We start from the raw sequence: 26,068 nt of genomic DNA, 5'->3' as shown, positions 1-26,068 counted from the left end.
TCTTATGCTCCCTTTTTTTAAAAAAAAGTCTCAGTTTTAATTTGTAATACGATAAATATTGACAGATACATAACCCACCAAAACAAAAAGCTCTTTGAGGTCCTCAATAATTTTTAAGCATCCTGAATAGGGGTCCTGAAACCAAAAAAGTTGAGAAACTCTAAGCTAGCATATAGACAGCATTATTCTCTTTTTAGAAAAGTGGAATTTGAAGTTCAGACCATTTGCCTAGGGTCCCTCAGTAAGTTGTTGTCAGGGTTAGGAAGAAACGTTCATTTCTGTCTCTAAAGCCCAAATATTTAAATCCCAGGTCAGAGTTAATCTACTATCTCAGTTTTAGTAACAAGGTAAAGTGTAGTGAAAACATACGCATTTTGTAACTTAACATAAATACAGGTTTTTAAGTTTTAAGGAAACTACTGCTGAGGCATAACATGCATTCAGAAAACACACAAATCATCACTTTTTATAAAGTGAGTACACCCATGTAACCAGCACCCAGTTCAAGAAAGACAACATTACCGGCACCTAGAAGCCAGATTTCCTTCTCTTCCAGACACTATTATTGCCACCAAATAACGATTACCTTGACTTCTAACATCATTAATTAGTTTTGTCTAAAACTTACATAGTTTTAAAATTTGCAGACAAAGGCAGAATCTAGAGCCAGGAGACTTGGGCTGGATCCCTAATTCCTGGCTGAATAATCCTGGACAATTCATTTCATTTCCTTAAGACTGTTTTCTTTTCAGTAGAATGGCCAAAAAAATGCCTCAGACCTTTTGACTGCAGTTTTTCAAATGTGCCTGATAGTAAGAATCATCTGGACTGCTCGTTAGGGAATCCAGATTCTCCTAGAGCAGTGGTTCTCAAAGGACTAGCAGCATCAGCATTACCTCAGCACCTGTCAGAAACGTAAACCATTGAGTCCTATCTCAGACTTCTTAAATCGAAACTTGGGCGAGGGAGGCGACAATCTTATTTCAACAAGCCCGTGGGCGATTATGATGCACACTAAAATTTGAGAACTACTGTACTAATATATAATTGTTTAAATGATATAACCCATCATTTGGAAAAACCACAATTCAAATGACTCTCTATTCTTAAATTTTTAAACTACCTCCAATTTTTCATTATCATAAACAATATGATAATGAACATGTTTATTCATAAATTTTTACATACAGTTTCTTAGAACAGATTCCTAGAATCTATTTTATGTCATCATCTTAATTGGTCAATGAACATGAACATTTCCAGAGCTCTTACTGTTTAAATTGCCCCCCAAAAGATTTTTACAAATCACACTATTGTAGCAGAACAAAATACTCCAAACTAAAAATACTAAGTTAGGTACTTATTGTACTAGTGCTATTGGCTCGCAAGGCAATTATACTTGCTCTAGACAGCACCTTTTGCTCCTAATTTAATTCTTATTTGTTTATCTTGCAGTTTAGTAATGATGATGATAAAGATGATAAAAATAATAGATAAATTTATTAACTTACATATGTGCTTGGCATTACACTAAGTGCTTTATGGGGATTTTAAAATTATAATCACCATAAGAACTCCATAAGATAAGAATTATCATCTCTCTATATAAATGAGGAAAGTAAAGCATGAAGAAGTTTCCCAAGATCATAGAGCTAGAAAGTAGAATGAGGACCAAACTCAAGAAGTTTGACCATAAGTTTCTTCCAAAAGTCTGTGTGTTCCAGAAAAGCAGGAACCAACATTCTCCACTGTATCATCAACACTTAGGACAGTGCCTCGTACAAAATAGACACCTAATAAATATTTTGTGGAATGAATGAAGATGTTTGAATAGTCAATTAAACTCTCTATGCCTAGCACTTTAATGAGGCATAATAATAAAGAATTCTTTTTCTCTCAATTTTCTATTATAAATTGTATTTAATTTAGTTTTTATCTGTTCAGTTTGGATTCAACCAGTCTTAAAGCATTCACAAAGGTCTTTCAATCTAGTGATGGATACCAAAACTGTACGTGTTTTATCAGACCTTTAAAAATGAAATACATAAACATGTATGTATAGATAATAAGAAGAATTAACATTTGACTTCATTGTTTTATAAATTTATTAACATTTTCTATTATTGATACTTTATAAAATTACCTAAACACTCATTCAGTTAAAATTTTATATTCATATACAAAGTACCTTATAGATTTCATGGGAAAATTTGTTTATAACCAATTTGCTTTTTCCTTTTTGGTTGCTCAAACTTGGACCTCACCAAATCTTCTATCAAGTGATGACCCAAAATGTAGCAAAAAAGTAGGACCATCTTCTGAGACACAGTACCACACCAAACAAGATGCAGATGGAGAAAGGCAAAGAGAGGGGAAGACAGGAGAAGAAAGGAATGAAGCATGAGAGAACAAATGTGGTTAAACAAAAAAAAGGAATAAAGTAATTTTCAAGTTTTAATAAAATTTAGCACTGGAGATTACAGCAACAAAAGTACTATAGAGAGATGCTTTTTAGAGACAGGGTTCTTTTTCAGTTTTGTTTTGTCTTTTTGAAACTACAAATCTTATCTAGTTTTGTACTCCACTTTCTTTGTCAAAATTAAATTTTTCTTCAGTTTTATTGAGGTATGATTGACAATCATTGTATTTATTTAAGGTGCACAAGAGAGGGTTCTTTTACATATGGTCTATCAAAGTCTTTTTCAGGAGTAATAAGAAATGCATATTGTGCCACAGCTTATAAAAGACATATTTAATATCTGGTTAAAAACCACTTATAAGTCCACATTAATTTCCATTTATTTCAACATAAACATTTATAAATCCTTCCTGATAATACTGGTCTAGAACAGAGTAAAGAATATGTTTTCCTCATTATGCTTTTACTCTATTACTTTTTCAGATTAAAAAAAAAATTCAGTGTTAAATAATGCTGCTTATCAAGGTAAATATAGCTTATCTGATTAACTTAAAATATCACTTTACTTAGAATTTCAAAACCAAATTTCCAAGGAATAAAAAATAGGACTTTTCATAGATAAGAATAAAATCAAAATTGTAATAAAGAATTTCTAATCCTCATTTATAAATGAAGAAACTGAGACACACAGCTACAAAGTAGAAGAATGGGATTCAAGTCCATACAAGATATGAGATATCTAGGATATAAAATTTTAAATTAAAATAAAATTCCCTTACCTATAATCACAAAAAATTACAGTATTGAAAACAGGCTATATATAACATAGCTTCCCAAATATTTCAATTACTATGAGGGAGGTAAAAAGGAGAAAAAGTGTAATTCTAGAAAAAGTATATCTTTAGAAAAATATAATTCTATATAATCTTTGAAAATCTAAAAAACACACAGTAGAGAGAACAAAGAAAAATGTAAACTTAGGCAAGTGGATAATTGATGATTTTTTCTTTAAAATTTTTCTTTGGCATTAAAATATTTTTATAAGACATAAAAAATCATGTCAAAAGCTTTAGATTCAATCAAAATATATATTGGGCAACTTTATTTATAACAAACAGTGAGGGTATATATTACAAGTTTTGTTACCTGTTAACTATTATGCAAATTGTAGAAAATCATTGAGTTAACAATTTTGTTATTCTGTTATCATCATTCATATATAACGATTAACACAAATTCTTTAAAACTCTTTATTCATTATTTATTCAGGATATAATTAAAAATATAAAAATATCACTCACTTGATTGGCTAGTTGTAATTGTTCTTGAAGATTCCTGACTGTTTCTTCATCTGTATATAGATCATCTCCCATCTCTGGGCCAAAGGGAAGGGCCTCCAGTTGCTTTTCAACCGCATCTTTTAATTCACTGTGCAACCTTTGGAACAAAAAGTTAACATAATAATAAACTAAATTCATTTTAGTAATGGTAATTACTGTCTTGGGGTCAACTAAACAAACATTTGGGTCAAAAATCATTCTTTACACAAAAATTATTTATAAGATGACCTCAAAACGTAGAAGTGTTTAGTTACCATTAAATGCTGTGCTTTAAGAACAAACGTATTGTAGCACAATTTCAAATGCATTAAATTAGTCATAATTAAAGCATAATTCAGTTTGTCCTACGGAGATTTTAATTTTTCAAAAAGGGAAAATTCAGATATTACACTTTATTGATAAAACAAGTCGTTTGAAAAAAATTTTAAATATGACAGTAGTTCCACCTAGTTAATTATGGAAAAACAGAAAATCTGAAAATTTTCTATTCTGAGGCTCTGTTATTGTACTTACAAATTTAAAATTGTTATATCATTTATCATTAAGAAATGTCCCCTTTTATCTCTAAAAATCCCTTTTGCATTAAAGTCTCCTATGTCTGATATTACCAGCTTTCTTTTGGTTAGCACTGGCATGGTATATCTATTTTCCATCCTCTTATTTGCAACCATTCTATATTCTTACACTTTAGGAATCTCTCTGATAGGTGTACACTATGATTGGTTTCTTTTTTTAAACCTCCTCTGATGAATTACTGTTTTTCAATTGCAGCATGTAGTACATTGAAATTTAATGTAATTACTAATGTATTTGGGTTTATATCTATTATCTCAGTATTTGCTTTCTGTTTTCCCTGCCTATTATGATTTTTCTCTCCTTTCCTGCTTTCTTTTGGGTTACTTTTCATTATCCCATTTTTCTACTTTACTGTCTTTGCAGTTATATGACCTTTTGCTTTACTTTTGGAGATTATGACATGCATCACTAAATTACCAAATTCTAAAATAAATTAGTATTCTATTTATTTTGGGGAATGTGAGAATTGAGAATATTTTAACTCCAATTACTCTTTTCCCAAATTTATAATATTGTTGTCTTGTATTTTAATTCTCTATAGATATTTTAGAGACATTATTATTGTTTTAGAATAGTTGATGTTCATTAGATTTTCTCCCATAGTTACCCTTTCCTGTAATTCCAAGCTTTCATCTGTGATTATTTTCCCCTCTTTTTGTAGACTATCCTTTTGGGATTTTCTTTAGTTTTGCTAATGATAATTTTCTCAATTTCTTTCCACCTGAAAATGTACTTATTTGACTTTTCTTCTGGAAGGATATTTCACTGGGTACAGAATTCTTAGTTTTTCTTTCATCACTTTGAAGATATTCCATTGTCTCCTGATTTCCATCATTTCTATTGAGAAGTCAGTTAATATCTTATTGCTGCTCCTTTGAAGATGATCTCTTCCTGCTTTAACACGTTTTTCTTTTTCTTTGATTTTGTATTTGATTTTACAATAATGTACCTACGCACAGCACTTTTGTATTATTCTGCTTATCATGCACAGTGTTTCTTTAATCTGTGGATTGATGTTTTTCTCCGTCCTCTTGTTCTAGGACTCAAGTTATATGAATTTTAGCTCTTTTCACTATTTCCCCTATGTCTCACATTATTTTTTGTATTTTCTATCACCTTGTCTCTCTCATCTTCATTCTGAATGTTTTCTTCTGACTTGAGTTGCATTCCATTAATTCTCTCTTCAGTCATGTCTCATTTCCATTGCTGCATTTTTTCAGTTCTACAATTTCTATTTGGCTCTTTTTTTTAAAAGTTCCTAGCTCTCTTATCAAAATTCTCAAAATTGTGTCTTATTTCATTGAACATATTAAGCAGTTATTTTAAGACTAATTCTGTGGATCTGTTTATATTGCCTATATTTCCTATGATTTTTTAAACTATGCTATCTTCAATCTTCCCATCACTAGTTCTTTTTAGGCCAGTTATGAGCCAGATATCACATGCAAAAATGTACAGAGCTACTTCCAGGCCTAATAATGATGTTATCTTCCTCTAAAACAGTCGTCTTTATCTTTTTTCAGGTGGCTAGGGGCATTATCAATACCTGATCACCTTCTACCAACATCAAAGATTCAGATAATTCAGAGCTATATTTCAGATCTTTTTAGGACTAGTCTATTTTTGGGGTCACTCTTACTCCCAGGGACTCCCAACTCAATGCCTGGAAGTTCTCTTCTTCTTTCCTGAGGAAGATTTGCCCTGAGCTAACATCTGTTGCCAATCTTCTCTATTTCGTACGTGAGCCACCATCATAGCATGGCCACTGGTAGATAAGTGGTGTAGGTCCAGCCTGGAACTAAACCTGGGCCACCGAAGTGGAGTGTGCTGAACTTAACCAGTAGGCCACTGGGGCTGGACCTCAATGCCTGGAAGTTCTTGAGCCACCCACCCAGGGCCCTGAATTTCAATTTTTTTCTCTAGCCTTGTGAATACATTTCAAGATCTCGGTTTTTTAATCTCTCTTCACCTCTTCCAGGATAGGGAGATACACCTGGGGGAATGTAATCCCAAAGGCAGGCTTCTATCCCTGAATTTCTTTCTTTCCCTGATTTTTTGCCCTATAATTTCTTATTGACTCCAATTCACTTCCAAAGATTAGATTTCTGTCCAAACTTTCTAGTTTTTGTCCATATTCTCTCATTTTTCTCAGAAGGAGTCTGGTTACCTAGTCTGCCATTACTATAAACAGAACTCTCTAGTTCATTTATTTTCAATTAACTAAAAATGTTCTGAGTAGTAGCTTGGTACAAACTAGCATCTCATTAGTTTGATGTGTGGTTCATTTTACTCAGTTTTTAATTTTAGTTTTCAATTCCTCTTTATCGCAGGAGTTAGTTGAAAATGTAGTTAAAGTCTTCGTGCCCATCTTTTGTTATTTCTAATTTTATTGTAGGTGTGCTTTATGTTTAATTTGTACATGTGTATGTGGTGTGGAGGGTTTGCAGCAGTCCATGTCTATGTTTGTAAATGTTTTATAGGTCTTTTAAAAAAATAGTATACTCCTGCTGGTTGATATATGAGTAGCATAAACAGAAAATCTATACACATATACTCAAACTTGTTATTTGCTTTTTATATCCTCTATATCCCTGCTTATTTTTGCTCTTGTTTTCTTTGAAATGTAATATAGTTGCAATACTATAATGTATTTGTAAATACTGATTAAATGCATTTAATCTAATTCTCCAAAGATATTAGCAGTATAATTGAGAAAATAAAACCATTTAAGTACTGCAAAGGTTTAGGGAGTTAATCTTTTTCAAAACATTGTTTTTTATGTATGGTTAATAAATCGTGAAGAACAGACATCGATAATTAAGTTCAGCAAATATTTGAAGAGATATTACATACAAGATAGTAAGATACTTCTGGTTCTGGTTGTATTTATTTAAATACATAAGCAAGTCAAAATGTAACAGACATAGGAAAATAAAAACGAGAAAGTTCCATCACATTTGGTTGGCTTGATAGTATGAGGAGAAATCACATAAAGCTTCATGGAAGTAAACAGTGTTATCCTTATTTATTAATAACAGTAGTAGCACCACACTTCTCTGTATAGCTGCTTTTTCTGTAGTCACCATCAACTAGCCGATCTCTATTTTCTAGTGCAAATTCTAAAAGATGTCAATCTTGTTGGTTTAACTAATTGTAGAACTGGTTAGCTGAGAGAAATGATAGACAGGCCACAGCTAGGAAGCTAGACAATCAGGAAGCAGCTATACCAACTGCTGGTTCCAGGATCACACCTTTTTAGCTGAAACCCTGGGATCAGGAAGTTACTGCCAGAGCTACTGCCTTCAGGGACACCCCGCCTTAGTTTTGACAGAAGCAGCTGCCAGAATTATTGGCTCTAGAGCCACACTACACTTAGATTTTCATCCACAAAAATAGATCCTCAGATACTGCTTCTCCTCCTACTTATCACGTAATTTAGATCTTTACAAGTGTTTATCATTAGCAGAACCTAATTCATATCCTGAACTAGTTCTTTGTTTTCCAGCCTCTACAGTGCAGGAAGGTATACTAAAAGGAGGCTGGAACAGATGTTAAGCTAATTATTATATCTGCCTTAACTTGTTATTATAATTGTACAATTAAATTAAATATGACCCAAGTGATAAAAGTACAAAAGAGGTGCTTTTTTCTACGAAACCTAAACCAAATATGAAAGACTCAATAAAGATGAGTTGTTAAGTAGTTGCTGTTGAATTAGAGGGAGGTAAAATAATCATAAAAAGTCGGAATACTATAAAATCACAGAGGATCAAAAGGAGATCAAAAAGATCTCTAAGTTCTCACCCTTCCTCAAAGAAACCAAAACAGGAAATTATAAAGAATGAATTATATAGTTTATGTATAAAAGACAACAAAGGACTACAATTAGCAGCCTTACTCAAAGTAAAGACCTTGGCAAAATATCAAAAAATTAAATAAATGCACGTTTATATTAAGTCAAATTTTTTTTAAAGTATGTATTTCTTTATGATTTTCCATTTTACTGATTCTCTCAATCTACAGACCACCTGTGAATCTAGAAGGTAAGAGGGCTTCTACTATGTTTTATGCTGGATGCAACATGACTAACTCAAAAGGGTAACAGTGTTTCTGACCTCTTGATATTGACTATTTCGTTGGAGAAAAGATATCTCCGATTAAAGTTTTTTTTAAAGGAAATAAATATTATTCTATAATATACTATAGTGCCTTTACTTAAATTATTATATATAGCTATACGTTTTATTTATTGTTTTTATTACTTTTTTATCTTATCACTTGCAATATCACTTCAAAAGATATTTAAAGAGCACTTATTATAATCATAAAAATATAGAAACAATAAAACTGAAATCAACCAGTCCAAATCCCTCACTTTATAGATTTAGAAACTGAGTTCCAGACAGATTAAAGTATTGATTCCAGGAAAATCACTCAGCCAGTGATTTTCAACTGCAGTGGTGAAATTATAACCAATTATAATAAATAGGCAATAGAAATTTGGCAAAGATGATGTTCTAAAAATTTTGATCTTTGAGGTGACAAAGATGAATCAAACATAATTCTTTTTTTTTTTTTTTTTTGAGGAAGATTAGCCCTGAGCTAACTGCTGCCAATCCTCCTCTTTTTTCTGAGGAAGACTGGCCCTGAGCTAACTGCTGCCAATCCTCCTCTTTTTTCTGAGGAAGACTGGCCCTGAGCTAACATCCGTGCCCATCTTCCTCTACTTTACACGTGAGACGCCTACCACAGCGTGGTGAGCCAAGCAGTGCCATGTCCGTACCTGGGATCCAAACCAGTAAACCCTGGACCGCCAAAGCAGAACGTGAGCACTTAACCGCTGTACCACTGGGCCGGCCCCATCAAACACAGTTCTAACCAGCATTTCTCTGAAGTGAATTTGTCATTGATAGTGAGATGCATCATTCTTTTACAAACCATTAAAAAGAAAAATTGTCGCCTATTAATCTTTGACATGCCGGTCACTATGGCCACATCCCAATTTTGTAAGTATTAAAATAGGGGAGAAGAGATAGTATTAGTGAATCTAGAATCAAATAAGTGAGAAGAGAAAGTACAACAAATAAATATAATTAGAAAACATTCTAGACAACTGCCTAGTAGAGCCTCTCCATATGCCTCTCCTCATCTGGCAGATTTCATTTATCTTCGAAGTCCAAACTTCCTCAGTGAAGGTATCCACACCCTTGCCATGATGTAGCATTAGCTTTTAGTATTAATATCAAACAGGCTAATAACTAGAATTGTTGCTTTCCTTCTTATGCCCCTCCAATGAATCATACACATTCTTTCCAGAACAATCTGTAATTTTCCAGTTCTAAAGTGCAACTGGATACAATCCTTCTAAAGTGTACCCTCCTCCTCTGTTTAAAATCCTTGACGAGCTCCCTATACCACCTGTAGGACAAGTTTAAATTCCTTAGCAGAGCATATAAGACCTTAGATCACCTGGTCTTGTCCACCACCCCACCCTTATCATGTATAATTCCCCTATATAAATATGCTGAGATACAGCCATATTAAATTATCTGTATTTTATTATTAAACATATGTTTTTTCCGTTGATGAACTCCTATTCATTCTTAAAGACTCTGCTCAAATTTCTCCTTCTCATTTAAGCCTTCTCTGATGTCTCCAGCTAGAGTGCTGTCTTCCACAATTACACTCTAATATATATATTGGACATGGTGCAGTTATGGTGCCTGACAGGCTCAGACGTAAGTAATCCTTGACCACAGTCCATGCTCTGGGGACCAATATAGGCTATTCTGTGCATAGGGGAGTCAATGATTAGACTAGAGATTTGCATATTCTCCAGGGCAGCCCTATCATAAGATGACTGGCATGGAGGGCTCGGACAAATAGAAGTGTCGGCCATTAGTTAAGCCAACAAGAATGTGTGCTTCAGGATTTGGCCTAGAAAATAAGAGCTTTCTCGTTGGAAGAATAGGAACAGCAGCTACGTGAAGAGCAGTGCTGTCATCACAGAAGGGACAATGAAGGCTACCAAGAGAACTGGTAAGAAGAGTATACCATTAGAGATGGTCCTGATTGTTTCCCAGTTTTAGTTGTACTCCATGTATCTCCTTATTTATACTATTTACTTAAAATGACCTGAGTCTCTATTTCTCAAAGCAAAAAGAGTCAAATATGAATATATGTATGTGTTTATCTTCCTAGTACTTGCAATCATCCACTCAACAAATATTTATTGAGCATTTACTATGTATCAAGCACTGTTCAATGGTGGGAGGTATACAATGATAAACAGAACAGATAAGGGCTCTGCTCTCATGAGGGATAAATTAAGTAGATAAGACAAATAATAATCAAGCAAAAATAATTTCAGGGAGTAACGGGTATTATGAATAAAATAAAATTGGATAACAGAAAAGAGAAAGGGGGGGTAGGAACAGCAGTGCTAGATTATGTGATCAGGGAATGCCTTCCTGAATGAAGGGAAGGAGACAGTCCTGGGCAGGTCTGGAGAAGAGCATTCCAGGCCGAAGAAACAGGTAAAAGGTGTTCAGGTGGAAACAGGTTTGCCAGGTTTAAGGAAGCCAAAGTAAGAAGGCCAGTGTGACCTGAGACTAGTATCAAAGGGGCATGTGGTAAGAAACATACATATACATAAATATACAAACATAAACTCAACTATAAACAGAGACATACAGAGAAATCAGGGTAGCTCTGGCTTTATATGAGATTATTAGAAATAGAAATTTAAAACTTTATAGTTAAAGCTTAGGATTTTGGTGGACTTTTTGGGATGGTCTTCCTCACAATATAATGACCTAAATTAGCACTAGAACAGCAGTGTTTATCACGTAATCCCAGAGATTTCTTTTCTCTCTCTCACCGGAAAATAGATCAAACACATTCATTCATCTTCTGCTCCTATAGAAATAAATCAAGTTTGGGGGTGGAGGATACCATTTTTTGGACAAGTATTGAAAAATAATGGCTTTGTTATTGCTTTTATAAATACATACATGAACTCCTTCCCAAATTTCAAATAGATAATAAACATTTACTATGTTGTGTTCATAGGATATTGTCAACACACACTAATGATACAATTATTAGGGAAGGTGAAATCAAATTTAAAATCATACCTTTGATGTATATTATTATAATTCAATTATCAGTAGTCAAATTATGAGAACAAATCAACGAAAATAGTGCTAAAAACAATTCTATTTTATAATTGTATTGAAATCTGCTGCATCATAAAGATTTAGTTTTAATCTTAAAAAAGATAAATATCAGACTACCAGAAAACAAAAACTAACAAATTTAGAGTAAAATAAATAATACGTTATCATTGGTTTTAATTTATTAAATACTAACTTTATATTGTTGTTGAAGTTTTCTGTTTCTGTACTCTAAAGCTAAATATCCCTAAATAAAAATGTAAAGATAATTTTAAATTTCAAAAAAGCTTTTTGGTGACTGCTAAATTAAAAACTAGTTAGATTTTGCAGAGAAAGATCACTCCATGTATCAGAGAATAGTAAACTTTTTCTGTAATGGGCCAGATAGCAAATATTCTAGGCTTTGTGGGCCATTTAGTCTCTGTTGCAACTATTCAACTCCAGCACTGCAGAGCAAAAGCCGCCACAGACAATATACAAATGAATGGTCGTGGCTGTGAGCCAAAAGACTTTTATTTACAAAAAGAGGTGGCAGGCCAGATTTGGCTGCCCAGGCTATAGTTTGCGAATCCCTGACAGATGCAATTAAGTCTCTCTATCGGATAGCATACTTTGGCTACAAGTAACAAAATGTCTAACAAAAAATAATCATGATTTTTGTCTGTTTTATTCACTGATGTATTCTAGAGCCTTGAATAGTGCCTGGTACTTAGTAAGTACTCAGTAAATATTTATGAATGAATGACTAAATGAATATTTTATGACTTCACCTAATATTAAATCTGAAGGTAAGTGGTCCAGATTTGCTTCAGCAGTTCAATAATGTAATAAGGACCAAAGGCTTCCCCATTTTTCCCTTCCTCCAATCTCTGTTATCTACACTCGTGGTTACAAAATGGCTACAGCAGCTTCACACATGGCTTTCTAAAGTGACAAGGAGCAGGAAGGAGGTAAGGCTTTCTTCTTGTCTGTTTTTCTCTCTATCAGGGAGGAAAATCGTTCCTAGAAGTTCCCAAACAACAGACTTTCCCTTATGCTTCACTGGCTAAAAGTGGGTCACACGTTCATCCCTAGACCAATCCCTGGCAAAAAGAAAGGCAAACTGCTTTAAATCAAAGACTTATCATCTGAGACTGTGGAAGAAGCTCAGCCCCCCTAAGCACATTGGAACTAGAACAAAATCAGGGTTATATGAACTATGAAAAAAAGGAAAATGGCTCTTATGGAGGCAACAAGTGATTCTTCCACATTTTCAATAATAAAGTAAAAAATAATAACTAAAAATTAGTAGTTACTCAGTGCTAGAAAATGCTGTACATATATTCACTCATTTAATTATCTTTCCCAATTTCCTTCCTCTCAAGTTATGAGGAGGAAAAGATGCTATTAAAGAAAAAAATAAGACAAAAAACAAAATAAAGGGGGTTGGCCCTGTGGCTGAGTGGTTAAATTCGTGTGCTCTGCTTTGGTGGCCCAGGGTTTCACTGGTTCAGATCCTGGGTGCAGACACGGCACCACTCATCAGGCCATGCTGAGATGGTGTCTCACATAGCACAAGTAGAAGGACCTACAACTAGAATATACAACTATGTACTGGGGGGCTTTGGTGGGGGAGAAGGGGAAAAGGGGGAGAGGAAGGGGAGGAGGAGGAAGAGCAGAGTGGTTGGAGGAGGAGGAGGAGGAGAAAGATTGGCAACAGATGTTAGCTCAGGAGCCAATCTTAAAAAAATAAAATAAAATAAAATGAAAAAACACTATACTCTCAACAGGAGCTAAGTTTCAAGGAATAGACTTAAAATTGGGAGGATGATAAAATAACTATTTTTTCACCTCTTCCTTAGTCTCATTTTTATAAAATTACTTCATTATTTCCTATTTGTAATCAATTCCTAGATAATATATACCCATATACAAATGTAAGTATTAAAATGTTTACAAAACCCAATAATGTGGAATTGCATACTATTATATAATCCACGCCATTGCTAGCTTCCATTATTCAGACCTGACCATGTATACATAGTTAAGATATTTTCCTTAAAAATGATAAAGTCTGTTGATTTTGCAGTCCTTAACTGCAATACATAATTAAAAGTAGGGTGCTTCCCTAAAGACAGAGTCCACTTTAAAACCTGGTAACATTTTTGAGTCCCTAAAAGTGCCTTTTATTAAGCTCAGAAGCCATTTTTCCCCACTTTCCTACGAACAAATACGTACATGAGAAATGACCACATTACTGTTAAATAAGTGAAAGCAGATTTTTAAAAGACTGTCTTCAAAAGACCTGGACATGAAAGGAAGAGTGTGGAGGCAAATATAAGAAACAATTAAATAAGTAGCTCAAACACATAATATTTTATCTATCCCCAATACATTAAAATACAAGCTTAATCTAAACACATTGGCGATTCAGAAATCCTAGTAATATTATTTACTAGGAGGAGCATAGCCTTTTAATAACTATTTTGAGAAAGAATTGTAAGTCCTAAAAAGTTAAAGTTAGAAAAATTTTCCCATGGGGAAAAACACAAATAAATGAGAAAAACTGAAAACCAAATTAAAAGATTTACATAGAGGAATGCAAACAAAAGAATGCCAAATTTTAAAAGAGCCCGTGCTTTAAATGAATTTAAAACTAAAAAAAATTTATTTCTTCATTTTTCCCTCTAGTTACACAAGTCAACAACAAAAGATATATCTGATTTCAGGCTAGCTGCCTGACCTTTAAAAGTTAAGAAATTTGGGACAGAATAAAACTTTAACATTTTTAGAAGAAAATGTAAGAGATCTTTATGACCACAGGCTGAAAGAGGATTTGTTAGAGAAACAACCAAGAAAGAAGATGGATATATTCAACTACCTTAAAAAAAAAAAAAAAGAATATTCTGTTCATCCAACATCACAATCTGGGAATAGATATCTGTATCAACTATTGTCTGGCATGTTGTATGGGCCACTGGCACTCACTATTCATTCCCACCCCTTTCCATACCCCAGCCTCTATCATAGTGGCTAAAAGTCAAAACTACATTTCCCAGATGTCCTTAAAGCTGGAGACATGGACGGAATTAACGTTTCACCAGTGAGAGGCACTGGAGGGGATATGGAAGGCAGAAGTGCAGTGAGAACATTTTTCTGTTGGTATGACAGATGGCAAGCAAAACTGGACAGACATGACTGTCTCCTGTAGTCAGTACCCTATGCCCCACTTTACAGTATCAAGTCTCCAGCTTCACAGAAATGATACTGTAGAAGTAGCAACAGAGATGGTTGGCAGCAGCATAAATTCCTTGCCTGAAGATCACAGCCTCTAAGCTGCCACCCTAAAACCAATGACCTTCTTGCCTACTACTTAAATGTAAGTAACTAAATCTCTTCTTGTTTGAAACTTCTATAATGGTTACCGTTTACCAGTTACTGTTTACTGCCAATGCAATCAGTGTCAATCATTGATTGGCACACCAACAAATACTCAGAATACAAATTATATAAAGTACTTTGACAATTTAATAAGGAAAAGATAAATAGAATATGAGAAAAATAAAGGAACAAGCATTTCATGAGAAAAGAAAACCACATGGGTAAATAAACGTATGAAAAATGGTTAACCGTATTAGTATTCAGGAAAATGTAAATTAAAACCACAAAACCAAACAACAAAAATCAAAACAAGAAATGTTAAGAAACCTGATAAGAGCAAGTGCTGACAGAAGATACAGACCAATAAGAACTCATAAATATCACTGGTGGGGACGTAAATTAGCATAGCCACTTTGGAAATTAAGTTGGCATTATATTGCAAAATTGAATATTCACATAACCACTATGATCCAGCAATTTCATCCCTTGCAACTTATACTTGTGCATGATACTGAGTGAAATAAAAGCAAGTCCCAAAAGACTAAATGACACCATTTTTATATAGTTTAAAAAAATGCAGAACTAAATAATATATTGTTAGGAATACAAATACCTATAAAAAATTAAAAAGCAAGGGAATGATAAACACAAAATTCAAAAAGTGTTAACTTCTGGCAGAGGGAAAGAGAGGGATGGCATAGGGGAGGAAAACATGGACAGATGCACAAGTATTGGCAACATTTTAGCTCTTAACTGGATGACGGGTTGACAGGTTTTCATTTTATCAGTATGTTTCATAACATACGTGTGTGGGGGACTGGACTTGGCCACCCCAAGATACCTCTCTTTGGCATGAGGATTATTTTGGGATGGTTACTTTTAAAAACTGCAGACATGAGAGAAACTCTGAAAAGCAAGTTACCCTTTGCAAGAGACATTTACATTTGTAAAGGAAATCTCCATCTGTAAAGGTGTCTCTCTCTTTGTACCAGGAAGAAGGGGGGATGACCTTATTTCTAGAAACTCTTATCAATGCAGAAGGCAAGGACTTAAATCTGCATAATAACCTTACTCTTGTTTACTGTACTTTTCTGGTAATCTCCCATAACTGACTCCCTCCCACCCGCAACATCCTCCTTTGTCTTTAGCTGAGGAGGGTATTTAAGGTGAGTGCTTCTGCCATTTTGGCAAGTTGCTCAGTTGTCCTGAGCCTCTCCCATGTGTACATGTTACAAAGCTTTGTTTAATTTTTTCCTGTTATTCTGTCGCATGTGAATTTAATTTGTTGTCCAGCCAGAAGGACCCAGAGTGGGTAGAGGAAATGTCTTCCTCCCCCACACATGTATATTATGCACTATACTATTAATGATTGCTAATATTTATAAGTGATTATGTACCCTATTTTAAGCACTTACTTTATCCCTTACAGTCAGCCCTATGAAATAGGTTCTCCAATTTAAACATGAGAGAACTAAAGCACAAAGAAGTTAAGTAACTTGTCCAAGGTCACATAGCTAGTAAATAATGGAGCCAGGAATCAAACAAGAAATCAGGCCCCAGAATGCACACTCATAACCAATATACTATATGAATGAAACATCAAACAACAACAATAAAAGTTACTGAAGACAACAATAAAATAATCAATAGTTAATTGATCTACCTTTCATTTTCCTTGATGACATTTTCAAGTTGTAGTTTCATCTCACCTGTCTGTTTCTGAAAGAATAAAATATGGTTGGAGCAATACATTTCCCAGACAATTAGATCTGTATTAAGTAGTCCATTCAAATGCAAGCAGTCAGAGTCTATGACACCAGTCTACAGGTAAGAAATAATCATTCTTCACTTCTAACAAGTAATATTAAATATGCATATCTTAGTGATATACAAAGGATAATAGAACACTCATTTGGACCAGAATATAAATAAAAATATTTTACATAACACACTAAGAAAAATTTATGAATGTAACTCCTATGATTTACAGATGTTTATTAAAAAACAGACAAAAGAGGGGCCGGCACAGTGGTGCAGCAGTTAAGTTCGCACGTTCTGCTTTGGTGGCCCGGGGTTTGCCAGTTCGGATTCCGGGTGCGGACATGGCACCGCTTGGCAAGCCATGCTGTGGTAGGCGTCCCACACATAAAGTAGAGGAAGATGGGCACGGATGTTAGCTCAGGGCCAGTCTTCCTCAGCAAAAAGAGAAGGATTGGCGGCAGATGTTAGCTCAGGGCTAATTTTCCTCAAAAAAACACAACAAAAAACAGATGAAAGATATTCCTCAGTATGTCACTATAATAAAGAGCAGATGATCCCTATACCTTGAAGGTATAGCTTAACTTACCATAGTTTAGCAGAAACCCACATAAGCACTTGCATTTCAAAAAGTAAAATGTTAATGGTGAAAAAAGAAAAGAGATCTTTTTTAGCAGTAATTCATTCAGTCTCTGATTCATCACCTTTATTAACTGTTTAAACTCTCTGCACTACATAAGGCTGCTACGGTCACTAACATAGACTGTAACAGGAAAAATGGTAAAAAAAATCACTAACTAAAATATAAATAAGAACAAAATATATACCGTAAAGGGAATGAGATGAAGGTATGATTATTTCTCTCTGAGGACATAAAAGGATTGTAGGATTTCAATAGCTAAGGAAGTGCATTTCAAGCAGGGAGAAATATGAGTAAAAGCAAAGAAGTAAAAAATATTTGATAACACAGGCACAGTAGTCAGCGCTCAATAAGAGTCACATGGGCTAGTGGAGAGCAGGAAGGAGACCATGTAAAATCACACTTAAACCAAACCGCAATCAGCTCAGGATAGTTGTTAGTCTTGACCGGGTGCCCTGGGCTAAAGGAGAGGAGCCAAGCCTGCAGGGAACCTGGCAAGGGCAGGATGGAACAGGCAATACTCCAAGGCTTTCCTCTCCCTTTCAACCAGAAAAGCTCAAGGAGCTTGGTCTAGGAAACCAGCAACAGCCAATTCTAACTACAAAGCTGGCTTGAAAGGTGAAGCTTTCCCAGGTGCCTGCTGTGCCTGAATCACAATTAAATCAAAATGAATGAGTTCACTACCAGATAATTGAGAAGTGAACATACATGGAGTGACGCAGCGAGAGGGGAAATTGGAAAGGCAGGCGGCAGGTCTTGAATGCCAAGCTAGGAGGTTTGGATTTTATTGCAGCAATTATCCCCCTTTTGTAATTAAAAAAAATTGATCTTTAAAAGTTGCAAAATGTCAGTGTATCTTGAAAAATATTTATTACTCAAATAGGAAATATGTGCATTAGCAAGGATTAAAGGTGGATCATTACAGCCACACTACAGATTCTTTAATTGTAAAATATTTCAAAATATTTAATAGTTGGAAGGAAATGAAATCTCAGCAGTACCTCTCATGTCATCAAATTTTCCCCCATTATTTACATTTTCTGGAAGAAAATCTTTCATATAGAGGACTATAGTGATACTTTTCTTGCTTTCAAGATATACTTTTTTTTGACTGGGTCATTGAGATAAACCATAAGAAGTAGTTCTAATCAATAATATCTATGTGAGCAACTGTTCTTAAAAGTAGCTGTCAACATCTTTTTTCTCTTTAAAAGTAGCAACTATTCTCATTACAGAATCTTGGGCTTTCTGCTACAGTTTCTTTTCTTATAATTAACTCAGTAATCACTCTAAGAGTGGGGATGCCAAATGGAGAAATGAAGTTAAACACCTTAGTAAAAATAGCTGAATAAAGAGATACATGAATCAGATTATTAAAAATTTAAAACAGCTGATTTGAAGATAACTAGCTGTTCCATTTTATAACAATAAAACCACATAATATGTCGTTATAGCAATCCTGAGAGATGAATTCAGCAGAAATTTTAGACTCACTAGTCCTAAAAATAAAAGGAAAATGCCATTTGTGCAAAATAGAGCTTTCTGTTGTTCTTTGTCAATAAGAAAGATTAAAAGACATTACGATGGTTGGTTCAACCTTAAATGGTCACAGGCTAACAAGCACACAGTAAAGACTAGGAAAACAGTTAATTAACATATCATAAAACAGAAATTGCAATTTAAACAAATGCTTCTTTTTGATATTTGGGTCTATAGGATCACTTTTATAAATTTTATATATTAGAGAATAAAACCTTGGAAAGGAAAGTATAAATAATTTCAAATGCAATGGAATAACCTAAATTTATTTTTAGAAGATGTAAGCATTAGGTGTTCTTTTAGTAAAAGTACACATCACTCCATTAATTTATATATGAGAGATTGTTAAGATGGATTTAATCATCTTGTTCGAATAAGCCCCAGCATTTATTCATTCATCAAAAATTGAAGGCTTACTATGCACTAGACTTCAGAGCATATGGTAGGACCTCTTGCTGTGCATGCATGAATAGAAAAGAAAGAGCGATACAAACGAAGTTCTTAGAGTCTGCCACATCCACAGCCCCATTCTGAGGAAATCAGTATCAAGGGGCTGTTTTTATACGACATTTTTGTTATACTTTCTTCCATTTGCATTAAATTAGGCCAATCCTGCTACTCTTATCACAACTGAATTGATCCAGGGATTGGTATTTAAGCCAAACACAAACTCTAAACTCTAAAAAGGGGAGGTCACCACCTCCTGGTGGGCTTAGCTCAAGACATATAGCATTTATTCAAGAAACGCTTCCATTGTATGGTTATCCAACAATCAGAAAGGTCGAAATTTGAGGGGGAAATGTAAAAAACACTTTCAAATCACAGAAACAGATTATAAACATTAGGTATACTTTAAAAATGTAGCTCCTTGAAACTCAGATTGTATCCTAAACAATGCTGTGCTATTATTCCAGTTCTCCATGAGCCTGCTATATACCCTAGTCTTAGAAATTCTGGGACCCAGAAGCTTCCTCAGTTCCTTCACTCTCTTCACTTCTAAAGTAAACCCTCATTACTAAGATTATTTCCAATAAAAGCTGCCACAGCTTAAGTTTACATTAGAAGTGGATCAATAGCATCTAAAATCTGATAGACACAATATATGAAATTGGGGGAAAAAACCCATTCTCCAAATAATAGGACATACAAGTAGAATGAGGGTAAAGAGAAAGGTCAAAAAAGGATGTGAGATGGTTTTGGTTCTTCCTGGGGGAACAATAAAGATGCAAGCAAACATAATGAGATTAAGAATTCTAAGCGTCTAAGAGATGCTCCTGTGAGACAGCAAGAGCAAGGAAACACTGGATTAAAAAACCAATCCAAAGATAATCTTTAAACACACACACATATACATATACACACACACAAAACACACACATATACTTACAGGGGGCCAAGAACTGATTAGTTATAGCTAAATATTTTCTTCTTCACCAATGTTTTAGAAAAGAAAGTGAGTCTATCTATGTTACTTTTTCTATCTTTATAATAAAATATTACAAAAAGCTTGATTACTATGATTTCATACCTGATAATATTTCAGCTGCCCATTTAGCTCTTTCAGTTGCTTATCATACTCAGTAATAAGAGGAGCTAAAAAGCTAAAGAAAAAATACAAAATTAAAAAGATTGTATAATCTGTTCAATCTAGTTTAATAAACATGTGACATGAACTAAGTTGCGCATCAAAATTTCTTATGTTAAATTTACCCATAGCAATCAATACTTTGCCTTTTTCCTAACCCAGGGCTTCTCAACCTTAGCTCAATTAATATTTTGAGCTGGATAATGATTTGTTGTGGGGGGATGACTTGCGCACTGTAGAATGTCTAGCAGCATCCCTGGCCTCTACCCATTAGATGACAGTAGCACACTCACCCTCCACAGCTGTGATAAGCAAAAATGCTTCCAGACATTGTCAAATATCTGGGGAGGGGAGGAAGGCAAAATCATCCCAGTTGAGATCCATTCTTATAGACTACAATACTAGCTTTTTTTTCCTTATCGATTCAATGACAGATCATTTAAATCTTACTATAGCAGACCATAAAATAAACACTCCTAACATTAAAGAAATCATTTTAATAATAATTAAGCATATTTAAGAAAGTAATATTTTTCTGGTAACTTAATCTTACCTTTGGTCAACTACTGAGTTTTCTAATGCGTCATCTCCATCTCCTTTGAAGACAGCTTTCTATAATAGAGAATATTGCATCTTAAAATGTTTTCTCACATTATCCTAGCCAAAACTGACAGTATTTTAAAATTAAATACAACTAAAATTTTTATAACCTTAGAAAATCTATTAATGCAACTAAAAAAGAAAGGGAAAAAAGTAATCTAAATTGATGTCGAAAATGTATTTGGTAAATTTGAACACCCATACATAATAAAAACTCTTGGTAAACTAGAAATAGGAAGAACTTTCTCAATTTGATAATGAATATCTACCAGAAACCTACATCAATTACTATTCTTCATAGTGAAACATCAGACGTACTGCATGAAATTCGTAGTAATGCAAGGCTGCTCATTATCCCTGCTAAAATTCAACACTGTACTAGAGGTTCTAACCAACGCAACCTGTTGTGGGGGTAAGGAGTCAGAGATTTACAAGTTGAGAAAGATGATACAATACTATTAATATTTACAGACAATTTGACCATTTACCTAGAAAACTCTATATATTACCTACCAATTATTAGGACAAATAAGAGAGTACACTAAGTCACCAGATAGAAGATCAATATAAAAAAGCAGTAGCCTTCCCAAATATTAGCAACAATTAGAAAATGTAATAGGAAAAAATACCCTATTCAGGACTGTGACAAAAGATAGTACTTGCGAATAAAACAAAAATGTTGCAATAACTTTATTGAAAAATGTACTGAAGGACAAAAAGAAGGTCTAAATAAACAGGGTACTCTACCATATTGATGGATTATGAAAGAGTCAATACTGTAAGTATACCAATTCTCTAAAATTCACTACAACTGCAATGCAATTGAAAAAAATTCAATAGAATAAACTATGACACTTGATCTTAAACAGATCTTAAAGTTCCTATGAATGAGTAAATATGCAGGAATAGTCGAGATAATGTCAGAAAAAAAGGAAAAGGAAAAAAGGGAAGGACTTGCCCTACTACATATCAAAATCCTGTAATGCTAGAGTAATTAAAAAAAAACCCGGTACAGGCACAGTATCAAACAGAACAGTATAGAAAAACCAGAAATAGACTCAAGCATTTACGGATATGTAGTATATAAAAGAAGTGCAATTATAATTGAATGGACAAAATATTGCTTTTCAACTAGTAGTACTGGGTAACAAAATAAAATCAGATTCCAGCATGTGTCAAATGGATAAATTACAGATATATCACAGATCCAAATGTCTTAAAAATATTTAACAATTATGCAAAGAAAATGTACTACTGACTTTGGGATACAGAAAGCTTTCTTAAGCTCCAAAAATATAGAGGCTTTTGTCTATTTTGTTCATCAATATCCCAAGCAATGCCTAGCATACTTTCACTCAAAATACATTTTCTAGCTAGAAGACATCAGGAGTAAAACCTATAAACAGAAAGAGTGACATTTTACAACATCCAAATTTAAAACTTTTATACAGCTAAAAGTACTATAAGCAAAGTTAAAAGGCCAGCAACATTTGTAACATGACCAAAAATTTAGTATCTAGTAGAAAGTATGGAAAAATATACAAACACAAGGAGATATACAAAGATATTCAATGCACCTTTTACTGTAATAAAAAAATAAAAACAATGTCCATCAATAGGATAAAAGAAAAATAATACAACAGGATCCCATAAGTAGTTCAAGGAATTAACACAATTTATATGCATCAACATGGACATATCACAAAAACAAAGAGGTTACTTCTAAGGGTAGAGGGAAAGAAATGAGGGGTGAGGAGTGAGGGGTTCAAAGAGATTTTTAAGCGCATCTGTAATATTCTGGTTTTTTGAAGAGAAAAGGTATTCATGATCACACACATAATTAAAAATGAATAAAAAATATCACTCGAAGAAGCCTCTGAGTTCTAAAGTTTCACTTAACAAATTTTCAACATCTTAACTCTGTAAACACTTATTTTACCTACTATGTGCAAGGGCCCATGTTAGACACAGCAGGTAATACAAAGATGAACAACTCATGGTCCTTACCCATAAGACAGCTTGCAGAGTCAGAGGAGAGAGAGGCAAAGGAACAAGAAATAACAAGAATAAAGACAACCTATGAAAGAGGCACAGAATGGTGAGAATGACTAGATGAAAGGAAGACAATTTTTTTTATTCAAGTACTACATACAGACATACAAAAGTGCACAAATTATAAGTATACTACTAAATAAGTTTTCACAAAGTAAACATACCAGTGCAACCAGAACTCAGATCAAGAAACAGAACACAAGCAGGCTTCACTTTACACAGTAGGTACAATGTTAACAGAATTTGTGCAGATTGGTACCAGTCCTTCAAGTGTTACTAAACAGCCAGACTTCCCACACTAGAGACTAGTTTTGCCTATCTTTTAGAATTATAAAAATGTAATCATTTAGCACATTCTCTTTTATGGCTGTCTTCTGCTCAAATCAGGTTTCTGAGATTCACTCTTTTTGCTGCAAGCAGTTTTCATTCATTCATTGTTCTTGCCATATACTAGTTCATTCTATAAGGATGCTACAATATACGTATGTCTTCTGTTAAATGAACATTCTTGTAAAGGTCTTTTGGCATACACATTTCTGATGGGTATTCCTAGGAGTGGAAGTGATGACTCATAGGGTATGCATCAGTCAGTTCTAACAGTGACTGTACCAACTTTCTAAAGTGATTGTACCAATTTACTCTTCCACAGGCAGTATAAGAGAGTTGTTCCACATGCTTGTCCACACTTGGATTTATGTCTTTTACTTTAGCCAGTGGGTGTGTGGCAGTATCTGATTGTGGCTTTAATTTTCATTTATCTGATAAACATTAAAGTTGAACACCTTTTCATAAGTTTATTGACCACTGTGAAGTGCCTTTTCAAGGTTTTTGCCTGCTTCTCTAATGAGTACTTTTTTTGTTATTGATTTGAAGACATTTTTTATATATTGAGTTTTTGCCAGATTGCAAATATATTCTTTCATTCAGTAGCTTGCCTTCCATTTTCTTAACTGTGTCTTTTAACAAACATAAATTCTTCCATTTTGTTATAGTCTTGTTTATCAGTCATTTAATTTATAATTACTGATTTTTGTGTCCTGTTGAAGACATCATGCCTATTGCAAGTTGATAGAGTGGTTCCCCTAAGTTTTCTTCTAAAAGCTTTATTATTTTACTGAACACATTTAGATATACAATCAATCCAGAAGGGATCGAGATTCTTTTCTTTTTTTCCTATCTGGAAATCTGGCATGTATATGGTTATTTCTTTATTCTGTTCAACTGGTTTACTTGTCTCTCCTTTGTCAATATCACACTGCCTTATTAGAGCTTTACAGTAAACCTTGACATCTGGTAGTATCTTTTCTCCAGTTTTGTTATTCTTCCTTAAGACGGTCTTAGCTCTTCTTGGTGCTTTTTTTTTTTCGGTGAGGAAGATTGGCCCTAAGTTAGACATCTGTTGCCAGTCTTTCTCTTATTGCTTGAGGAAGATTGTCCCTGAGCTAACATCTCTTCCAGTCTTCCTCTATTTTGTATGTGGGATGCTGCCACAGCATGGCTCAATGAGCAGTGTACAGGTCTGCACTCAGGATTTGAACCTGTGATCCCTGGGCCACCAAAGTGGACTGCATGAACTCAACTACTGAGCAATCAGGTTGGCCTCTCTTCTCGGCTCTTTGAAAATAAATTTTGGAAACAGCTTGTCAAGTCTGAAGTAAAAAAATCCCACTGGCATTTTGATTGGGATTTTGTTGAATCCAATTAAGCCTTGCAATCTATGAACATAGTACATTCTTACATTTGTCTTATTCTTCCTTCATTTTTATCAATATTTTATAGTTTTCAAGTCTTACTTTTTATGAAAATTCTTCCTAAATATCTGTTTTACATATTACTGTAAATAGTATCACTATGTAAATTTCATTGTCAATTGGATTGTTGCTGTTTACAGAAATAAAATAAAATAAAATTTGTAATTTTGCCTTGCCTACAAAGACATGTTAAATTCATTGTCAGAGAGTTTGAAGATGTTTTTTGAATTTTCTATATATGGAATCTTATTTCCTGCAAATAATGGTTATTTTGAAGTATTATTTCTTTCTTTCCAGTTTTCATATCTTTATTCATCTTGCTCAATATAATGTTGAATATATAATATAATGTTGAATACAAATGATTTTAGCAGGCATCCATGCCCCATTCCCCTTCTCAGGGGGAAAACTTTCGACATTTCACCATCAAGTATAAGGCATATGTCGTTTTCTGTAGCCAGTCTATCAAACTGAGGATGCTTCTTTCTATTCCTAGTTTGCTGAAAGTTTTTTATCATGGTAGGGAGTTGAATTTTATCGATTATTTTCTAGATCTCTTGAGATAGTCACATAATTTTATTCTTTTCCCCTCCCCATCATTATGGTGATTTACAATGATTTACTTTCAAATGTTAAACCATCTTTGTATTGCTGGAATAAATCTCCACCTGGTGGTGTGGCACTGTCTTTTTAATATATTTGATTTTCTAATAATCGTTAAGGCTTTTTGAACGTAAGTTCATGAGTAAGACTGTCTATAACTATCTTTTTTCCAAAAGTCTGTTGCAAGTTTTGGTATCAAGGTTATGCCAGCCTCATAAAAGCATTTGAGATGGGATTCTCTTTTTCCTACTCTCTAGAAGAGAGATATAAGATTGGTTTTATTTCTTCCTTTATGCGTTTAGAAAAGTTTACTATAAAGTCCTCCAGACATAAGGTATTCTTTGTGGGAAGATTTTTAACATTGAATTTAGTTTTTTTAGTAAATGAAAGACTACTCAGATTTTCTACTGCTTCTTGTGTCAGTTTTATTAAGTTTTGCTTTTCAAGGCATTTTGCCTATTTCATCTAAATTGCCAAAGTAATTGGTGTAAAGTTGTTTATAATATCCTCTTATAGTCATTTTCTAATGTATGTAGGCTCTGCAGTGATGTCAAAGTTTTCATCTGATTCTCCTAATTTGGATTTTCTCTTTTTCTCTGATCTACCTCGGTAGGGGTTTATGAATTTTACTGATCTTTTAAAACAACTAATTTTTCAGCTCTGTTGTTTT

The 26,068-nt window shown here is 33.9% G+C and overlaps 1 protein-coding gene across 5 annotated transcripts in view; it reads right to left on the bottom strand.

Moving 5' to 3' along the window:
- The window catches only part of SCLT1 (sodium channel and clathrin linker 1), a 145,490-nt gene that overhangs the window by 98,435 nt on the left and 20,987 nt on the right, over window positions 1–26,068 (bottom strand). For all 5 annotated transcript variants that reach the window (XR_011537170.1, XR_011537169.1, XR_011537168.1 and 2 more), the window contains exons 3-6: window positions 20,946–21,004; window positions 20,336–20,408; window positions 16,534–16,589; window positions 3,721–3,856 (exon numbers count right to left, since the gene is read on the bottom strand). Coding sequence is in view for 1 of the 5 variants with exons in the window: in XM_008521413.2 (XP_008519635.1) it covers window positions 3,721–3,856; window positions 16,534–16,589; window positions 20,336–20,408; window positions 20,946–21,004 (324 nt within the window). In the remaining 4 variants the exon portion in view is untranslated. The remainder of the gene's footprint in view (window positions 1–3,720; window positions 3,857–16,533; window positions 16,590–20,335; window positions 20,409–20,945; window positions 21,005–26,068) is intronic.

The sequence above is a fragment of the Equus przewalskii genome, chromosome 2 (genome assembly GCF_037783145.1).
Source record: "Equus przewalskii isolate Varuska chromosome 2, EquPr2, whole genome shotgun sequence".
Taxonomy (NCBI): domain Eukaryota; kingdom Metazoa; phylum Chordata; class Mammalia; order Perissodactyla; family Equidae; genus Equus; species Equus przewalskii.
This window is presented reverse-complemented; position numbering and strand designations above follow the sequence as displayed.